The sequence below is a fragment of the Alligator sinensis genome, unplaced genomic scaffold (genome assembly GCF_000455745.1).
Source record: "Alligator sinensis unplaced genomic scaffold, ASM45574v1 scaffold752_1, whole genome shotgun sequence".
In the NCBI taxonomy this organism is placed as follows: domain Eukaryota; kingdom Metazoa; phylum Chordata; order Crocodylia; family Alligatoridae; genus Alligator; species Alligator sinensis.
Genome location: NW_005842000.1, coordinates 2639364 through 2647973, shown reverse-complemented (window position 1 = coordinate 2647973; position 8610 = coordinate 2639364). Strand labels below are relative to the sequence as shown.

The 8610-nt window shown below is 62.3% G+C and overlaps 1 protein-coding gene across 1 annotated transcript in view; it reads left to right on the top strand.

The window, feature by feature from the left end:
* SLC2A4RG (SLC2A4 regulator) overlaps positions 1-8610 on the top strand; it is a 27137-nt gene extending 18527 nt beyond the window's left edge. The window contains exons 4-10 of the mRNA XM_025201661.1: positions 879-988; positions 1715-1959; positions 2176-2276; positions 2645-2906; positions 4043-4159; positions 5498-5622; positions 6670-8610. Of these exons, the coding sequence (XP_025057446.1) occupies positions 879-988; positions 1715-1959; positions 2176-2276; positions 2645-2906; positions 4043-4159; positions 5498-5622; positions 6670-6781 (1072 nt within the window). The 3' untranslated portion in view covers positions 6782-8610. The remainder of the gene's footprint in view (positions 1-878; positions 989-1714; positions 1960-2175; positions 2277-2644; positions 2907-4042; positions 4160-5497; positions 5623-6669) is intronic.

The following is an 8610-nucleotide window of genomic DNA, read 5'->3' as shown; positions in this document are numbered from 1 at the left end:
TGGCAGGCTGGGGAAGGGCCCCCAAGAGCCGGCTGTGGGCTCGGAGGAGACTGGAAGACTGATAGGGCCACGGGGGCCTCTGCAGCAGTCCCCACCCTCAGTGCCCTGCTCCCAGGGCTGGCACCAGGACCCCAGGTAGTCTGGTGGGGGGCACTGATCTGCTTGGCATAGGTTCGAATTCCTACTGGTGAGCGAGGGTGGATGGGTTTCGTGCTCTGAGACGAGGACACGCTGTGGCGTGTCCTGTGGCTTTGGGCATGTCACTTAACTGCTCCGTGCCTCAATTTCCCTGCTGCTAAAACGGGACGGCCGAGGACTGCCTGCTGTGGGTGGTGAGGAGGGTTGCGAGGGGGGTGAATTGATGGGCCACATGGCCCAACGCAGCGGAAGTGCAGGTTGAAGTGGAGCGGAGGGCACGGAGCAGCTCCCCCAAGGTTTCTCTCTGCCTCTTGCTCCCTTCCCAGGCAGGAGGCTTTCCTAGTTAAACGCTGACCCAGATAAAGTGCCCCCCCCATGCTCCTTCCTGCTCCCCCTTCCCTCCGCGCAGCCGTGACTAGTTTAGTCTGGTTGGGCGCAGGCTGCCTGAGCTAAGGGCTTTTAAAATGGTGCCAGCTTTGGAGGGGTGGGTGCATGGATCCCTGCTGCTGCTGTAGGCTTTGGGATGCCCCATCTCCCTTCGGGGCCCCTTGCTTGCTTTTCCCCGCCGTGCAGCTGCCTGGGATCCAGGAGGCAGCTGTGCTGGCCTAAATCGCCCTCTGTCCCGGGCGTGTAGGGGCCCCTGCTCTCCTCTGACCCTTTGGGGCTGCTGGCATGGCAAGGGGGTGTCGGGAGCAGGCAGTGCCCTGACATCACGTCGTCTCGCCTCCTCTGTCTTTCAGGAAGCTGTCGGGCAAAGCCAGGATTGACGAGGTCATGGCTGCCGCGGTCCTCACCAGCCTGTCCACCAGCCCGCTAGTGCTCGCCAACCCACCCAGCGCCTTCAGCCCAGGTAACGACCAAGCCTGCAAAGGGCAGGGTCCGAGGTTGAACGTGAGGCACGCGCTGCTGCCCCGTGGGGTGACGCTACGGGGCATCCTGTGGGCCTGAGTCTACATCTAAGAGCATGCAGATGGTCCAGCTGGATTGGGCTCCCCTGTGCCCCCATGTCTGAGAGGGGCCAGCACCGTGCGCTTTGCTGGAAGGTGCAAGACCCCTGCAGGGGACCTCCGTCCTCAGCGCCTGGCTGCGGATGGGATGGGGGACTGGCAGGCACGTCCTGCGCCATCAGGTCTGGTGCCCTGCTGTTGTGGGCTTCCACGTCCCATCCCCTCACTCGCAGACTCGCTGAGCTCAGTCGTGCCTGACACGAGGACTGGGTGCAGTGCTTCTAGCCAGACCCGGGACCTCTGCTCCCTCCCCCTCCAGCGAGGTCCAGCATCTGGGCTGCACCAGGGCTTGGAGCTGAGGTGGGCCTGAGCTTCCTGTGAAATAAAGAAGCCTCTATCGAAATCGCTTCACTTGGCAGGGACAGAGGCATCTACCTGCCTCTGCCCAGGGCTGTTGTGGTGGTGTAACCTACCCCACGGGGGGTTGCTTGCCAGTAGGGTGGGGGCTATTGTGCCCCAGCTTTCCCCTTCCCTTTGCTTGGCCCCGAAGTTATCTCAGCCCCTAGGTTTCCAGGAAAGTGTTGGAGGGGATAAAACCTGACCCCTTTCTCTGCCCACTCCTGCGGCAGAGCCCGGCTGCGAGGCCTGGAAGGACGGTCCGGCCATGTCGTCCAGCTACAGCAGCAGCAGCAATAACAGCGGGGACTGGAGCTGGGACCTGCCGAGCGACCGCTCGACCCCGTCCACCCCCTCGCCTCCGCTTCCCAGCGATGCTGCCAAGAGCTTCCTGCCGGCCGCCCCGCTGGATGACAGCACGGAGGAGACCGAGGCGACCCACTTCCTCTTCGGCGATCCCATCCCACGGAAGAGGAAGGTAGGGGGACAGTAGGCGCTGGTACAGCGAGGAGGGGATGGGAGCAGCCTGCCAGGGGTCCTCCTTTGGCAGGAAGAGCTGCTCAAACCACTAGACTGCATCTCCTTCCTCCACCCAGGCTGGGGGTTCATGTCACTGCCCAGGCGAGGGCCTTTGGGTGGGGTGGGCTCTGAGGGAGAGCCGCGAGCCTCACGGGCTCTGTCTCTGCCCCTGCAGAACTCCACCAAGGTCATGTTCAAGTGCTTGTGGAAGAGCTGCGGCAAGGTGCTCAGCAGCTCCTCAGGGATGCAGAAGCACATCCGGATTGTCCACCTCGGGTAGGTGCAGGGGCCGCCGGCGCCGGGGGAACTTGGAGGGGGTCAGTGGTGTTTCCCCCAGGCTGTGCGGAGCTCCCTGCTCTGTTTCCAGAGGGGCTTCCCTCCCTTCTTGGATCTCTCGCATGCTTGGCTGGCAGCTCGCAGTGCTCCTCCTGCCTTTGCGCCCTCCGCTCTGGAGCCCTGTCTGGCTGGAAAGAAGTCCCGTCATCTGCTCCTAGAGAGCTCTGAGCTGTCCTGTCCCCAGGCCCCAGCACCGCCTCTCTCTTGCTGCCGTTACTGGGCTGTCCAGACGTGTTCGCAGCTGCCAGCCTGGGACCCGCAAAGGCAGGGGTTGCCTCCGACACCCGTCTCTGTTCTCCCTCACCCAGTCGGAAAGCTGACCTGGACCAGAGCGATGGCGAGGAGGACTTCTACTACACGGAGCTGGATGTCAACGTGGACTCCCTGACGGATGGGCTATCCAGCCTCACCCCCGTGTCCCCCACCTCCTCGGTGCCCCCGGCCTTCCCCGTCCCGGAGGTGCAGACTGCGCCGCCCCTTCTGGTGAAACCCGAGGTCTCCCTGGTGTCTCCCCTCAGCCACTCGGCGCCCACAAACTTGTGCCACGTCCAAACTGACCACGCCTATCAGGTGAGCTGCATGGGGAGGGACGGGCTGGGCGTGGGTGGGAAGGGCTGGGAGGTCAAAGGCAAAACACCACGGGGCATTGCCCAGATCAGCGTGCGGCTGCCTCCTGCCTTGGTCCTGGCTCGGAGGGGCTCTTGGGCAGGGAGTATTTTCCATGTGCTGCTGGAGCCCCAGACCCTACTCGGCAAACTTCAACGAGCCTTTGCAGCTGGCACTTGTGTCTGCTTCCACCCATGCAGGCTGGGGAACATCTGTGTCCTTGCTCCGTGCTGCAGACTCAGCTGCACGGCTGTAAACTCTTTGGTGGGGGTGTTGGCAAGGAGTTGCCCTTGCTGACCACGGGCACCTGTGGGACTCGCCACTGCAAGAACCAACTCGCTCGTTCTGGGCTCCTAGCTTTTCTCTCGTCCGGTGGGCTGGAGCGAGGCTGGCCAGTGGTGGGAGGGTTTGCTCCCAGCTTTGTGCCCATGAGCAGGGTGGCAGGAGCCTGCCCATGTGATCTGAATCCAGGAGAGTGCTTGTAAAAACGTGGGGGAAGTCAAAGACCAGCGGAGAGGATAGGCAGAGAGAGGGCACGCGACGGAGTCCCGGAGCTGCGCCAGGACCCGGGATGGACGTTCAAAGGGCCGGCGCTCGCTGGCTGGGCTTGGGGAAGAGGCCTTCCTAGCCCGCTGCGTGCAGTATTCGGGGGCTGCGACTCTTTCCTTGCCAGCGCCTCTCGCGTGTCAGTGGGACACCGGAGCAGCAGAACAGCCCCTGTGTCGCCGCACACCTGGCTCTGCCTGTGCAAACCCAAACGGCCAGTGTCAGGAAGGGCCGAAGGGCTTTCCATGCCCAGCTCCAGATGGACTTGGATCCCTCCCCATCCCACCGAGGTGCCGCAGAGGCTTGTATTGAGCTCTGCAGGGCACCGTGGCCTGTGAGGCCTGCTCAGCCTAGACAGGCTGCCATCCCCTCTGCCCCCGCGCTGTTCCCACCGGGGCTTTGCCGGGTGTTGCTGCTGGCGAAGTGGCCTGTTGCCTTCTGGGGCTGTGGGGGCAAGACCTTCCCTCCCTCCCTCCTGCACCCCTTCCCAGCTCTCCCTGGCCACACAGTGCCCAGATGTCTCATCCTTTGCCGGTTACATTTGTGGCTTTCAGGCAACGGCTCCTGTGAGCATCTCGGCCGTCTCGAAAACCCTGCCCGGTGGGTTGGGATTCAGCATCTCCTGGCAGCAGCCATCGCCACAGGCACCGGTTGTTTTTAAAGGGTCCCCGGTGAGTAAGCAGATGGCACCCTCTCCCCTCCGCAGGGCCTGGCTGGCAGGGAAGAGTAGGCCAGGCTTTCCGGCTGGCTGCATTAGTGGGAGGTGCAGGCACTGCAGTGAACGCACCCTTGAGTGGCTCAAAGTGCTGCCCGGGACCCGTGGGGCTCCTGTTCTGGGGTGCCGGCACGGTGTGCACTCAGAGCGGGGTGCTCCGCGTCCATCAGGAAAGTGCCAGCAGCTTGGCCAGGAGGATTCAGCAGTGGTCAGTGCCCAAACCTGTGGAGGTTTGCACTTTGCCTCTCTCTGCAGCCCGAGCTGAGTTTCACAGAAGCCGCTGAGCTTTTGCAGGGGGGTGCGGTTCCTATCTGCGCCCCCCAGACCAGGAGGGCTGGCGTTGCTTGGACCAGCGACCTGTTTGTGTTCAGAACTGTCATGCTTCAGGGCAGAGGTGCCCAAGTCCCATGTTAGGCAAACTGGGCTTGGCTTCATGGTGTGGCTGGCGATGCACTGGGCAGGGGTGCGTTGCGGTGTAAGAAGTGCAAGAGGGTCAGAGGAAGAAGGCTGGGCTAAGACTTGGCCCCTGCCAGCTGGCCTGGACCCTCGGGTCTGATCTGTGATACTCACACTAGTGCAGCACTGTCTGCCGAGGGAGCTCGGGGCTCCTTTGAGGCAGGTGGTGGTCTCCGCCTGGGGCAGAGCTGGGAGAAGAACCCGGGAGTCCCTGCTGTCGTCGCCAGCCTTAGGAGCTGGGAGGTAGGATGCTAGAGCACCGGGGTTGGACTCCGGAGGTCACGACTAGTCCAACCCCTGCCGGAGGCAGGATCATCTAATCTAGCAGAGCATCTGATCTGTAGGATCCTGGGTGGGACCTGGAGTGGTCCCCAACCTCCTGGGCACAGCTGCTGTGGCTCTGTTCTAGGCTTGCTTTCCCTGCTGCCATCAGCCCACGTCCCTGCTTGCCTGGTGCCGCCTCCTGCTTGGGGAGGGAGGGGGCGTCGGCGTCGGCTGGAGGATGGAGCAGACCCCATCTTCCTCCAGCCCTAGCCAGCTCTGGCTGCCCCGTGAATCGCACACAGCGGTGAGGTGTCGGGACATGGGCCGCGTCCTCCGGGTCCTACCCTGCAGGCAGTCACTGCTGAGCTGCATCCCTGGGCTGCAGATTTCTCCTCTGTGCCGTGCTCTCGCTGGCTGTGGCTGCTCGGTTTTTCAGGCGGGAGCTTTGCCCTTCTGTGTGCACAGACCTGTGTTGCTACCCTGGATTCAGTCCGTACCATCAGCCCGGCCTTGGCAGCGGTCTGCCCACATGCGCCATCCGTGCCCCGGTCTCACGGTGGATTGTTCTCCTCAGGGCTGCCTGACTGCGATCCGGCCCGTTGGAGTGGGAGACAAGCGGCCGCAGATCCCCCACCTGCCCGTCATCAAGCCGCATGTGCCAGCGGCCCCCGCTGCGCCGAAGCCAGCCTCCGGGACGAGGTGAGTTGAGATGCTGCCAGCGGGAACTAACGTGTTCCTTCCTCCGTGACTGCAGCTGGAAGCCACCTCATGGCTATTTGACACGGTGGCTCCAGCAATAAGCCACCCCTGATGCTTCCTCAGCCGGCCGTGTCTGCCAGCCTGCGGAGGACCCGCATCCATGGGCAGCTGGATGCCTCAGGTGTGTGAGCTTTCCATCTTACCCAGCCCCAGCTGCAGGTGGGCAGGAAGCTGCTTGGGCCCACGGCCGCAGGTCACAGCGCCGTCCCCATGCTCTCTCCACCCCCAGACGGCAGTCCTGGGCCACGGGGCAGCCTTGGGCAGGGCTGATGCCTTGTCCCTGGCCGTGTGTGATTTGGGGAGTGTGGGGCAGAAATTGCAGTTGGCCACCAATGCTGGTCTCGGGCCTCAAGGAAAGAGCCCGCTGGCCTGCACTAACGATCCTGGAGGCCAGGCCTGATGTGTAGTGCTCGCTGCAGTGGTGTCAGGTGAACGCACATCGGTGTCTCTGGGGCAGCTGGGCTCAGGGAGGCAGGGGCCGCGTGGGCATTGAGGACCGGCTTCCTCCTGGACGTGTACTGCTTCGCTTGTCACTGCCGTTGGCACGTTCCAGAGGCAGAGGTCCAGCCCTTTCGGCTGCCCCTGTGACGAGAGGAGTGAGGCTGGGAGGGGACCCGGCTATGGGGAAGGCCTCCTGTGCAGATGTCCTTGACGTGCAGCCGTGCCAGGAGCTGGCAGGCTTGCACTAATGCGCATCACGGCAGGGTTCGGTCCTCAGGGTCTGGCGCACCCAGGGCCACTGCCTTTTGCCTGGGGGAGCTGATGCCCAGCCGCGGTGGTGCATCGCCCCCCACCCCTGTGGCTTCACTGCGGCCAGGGCTCTGGAAGGCTGCAAAACGTCCTTGCAAGGGCAGAGGAGGGGAAAGCACAGGTCTCAAACCAGCCACCTCTGCCACGGCTGGGGGAGGCTCTGGCATTGGTCCCCACCTCTGGCGCCAAGAGCTGGACTCGCAGCCCTGACTGATGGGCCTTGCTGTTCTCTCCTAGGAAACCCCGTGGGGAGGCCAAGAAGTGCCGCAAGGTGTACGGCATGGAGAACCGGGACATGTGGTGCACGGCGTGCCGGTGGAAGAAAGCCTGCCAGCGGTTCGTCGACTGAGCAGCGCCCTGCTGGGACCTCCGGGCTCTGGGAAGTCAGCAGCGACTCCTCTTCCTCCTCCTCCTTGCACAATTTTTTTTTTTTTTTTCCTTTTGCACTTCAAGTGCCTTTGGAGCCTCGACTCCTGCTCCCTGCCCCCCGGGGGCCTTGACAGCAACGGGCCAGACTCGGGGAAGGGAGCCCTTGGCCTGGCACTGCCCTGAGGAGCCGGAGAGGACAGAGCGGGCGTGAAAGGACGTGGGGGGGTCCTCTAAAAAGGAGGAACGTGCGCAGCGGCGGCCAGGCTCGCAGCCTCTCGTGGGCTGGGCCCTAGCCGCGTTCTTCCCCTTGCGCCCCATCTCTCCCTGCCCGCGTCCAGCCTCGGCCTGGCAGAAGCTTTATGTGCACGCGCTCGCTGACACCCCCGAGCTCCTTTTCTCTTTCCTTTCAGATAAGCTATTTCCTCCTTCCACGTTTCTGCCACTACGTTCCCACTCCTCCTCCTGCCCGGGTGCCTTTAAGGAGCCAGTCGGCACAGCTGGGGGGGTCTATCTGGCTTTGGAGACTGCTGGCTCAGGCTGGGAGACGGGGACGCTGCAGCCCTTCGGAAGGGAGGAGAATAGACCTGGGTCTGCTGGCTCTTCAGGTGGGGAGGGGAGATGGCCCCTTGCCTTCCTGGCTGTAATTTTGCTTTGGAGCCTTGTCCTACTTCCATCGTTGAAAGCGGAAGAACGCACCCGACGCAGCCTCGTGTTCGGCGGCGTCTCTTCCGAATCTCTGGGTTTCGAGGAGCCGGGATCTCCCCCATCCCCGCGGGGAGCCCTGTGGGCAGACGGGGCACGTCACAAGGCCCTGGGGCGGGTCGGGCAAGACCCGGCTGCGCCTGCGAGAGCTCGTCTCCTTTTCCCGCTGTGCTTTTCCACCTGGATCAGCAGCAGCCCCATGGCTCCCTTTGCCCCGTCCCTTCCCCTTCCCCCTCGGTGTGTGGATCGGGGGGCACCAAGGGCTGAGGCGGCGCCTGGTCGCCTCCCACTCCCCAGGGTGAGGTTGTTGGTTTTTTTTAGACTTTGTAACTTTTAAAAAAAAAAAAAAAAAAAAAAAAGAAAAAAAGAAAAGAAAAAGGAGGGGTTGCCCTGCCCTGTCCTGTCCTGTCCGTGCAGGGTTTGGGGGCGCCGCTCCAGGAAGTGCCTGAGTCAAGTCGCCCATTTGCACTAAGTCAAACTGCACAAAGAGGTTTCTTTTTTTTCTTTTCTTTGTGTGTGTTTCTTTTTTTTTAAATAAAATCTATTGCCCAGCTGGATTTTAAATACTTCCCCCAGGACCTGCCAGAGAGAGGGAGGGAGGGCCAAAAGCCCCATCCCTTCCTCTCCCAACCCATGCCTCCTTGCTTCTATATTTTTTTTAAGGACTACATTTCCCAGAATCCTCTTCTCTCCCAGGTTCCCCCCTATACCCCAAATTTTAGCACCCTCCCCCTGGTTTTCTAAGCAGGCAGCACTCGTGACCGGGAAGCAGAGCGCCCACCTTGAGCGCGGTTTTAACCTGCCCAACAACGGTCTCGACTGCGGGGGTGCGGAGAGTCCAGTGGTGTTTGCTCACGTTTGAGGTCCCCCCCACCCCAAGCCTTCTTCCCAAAAACGGTCCATTGTGAACGCCTGGATGTGTGCGTGCATGTCTGTGTGGCCCGATATCTTTATTTTTTTTGTCGAGCCGTCGTTTGGGTTCTTGTAGCGTGGCCGGGTCCTGTGATTCACTTGGTTTTGTTACTGATCCGACTGCTGCCTGCCGGGGTCCGGGCAGGAAAGCCCCTGTTCTCTGAATGTATTAATGAAGGTCCGTTTGCTGCTGGA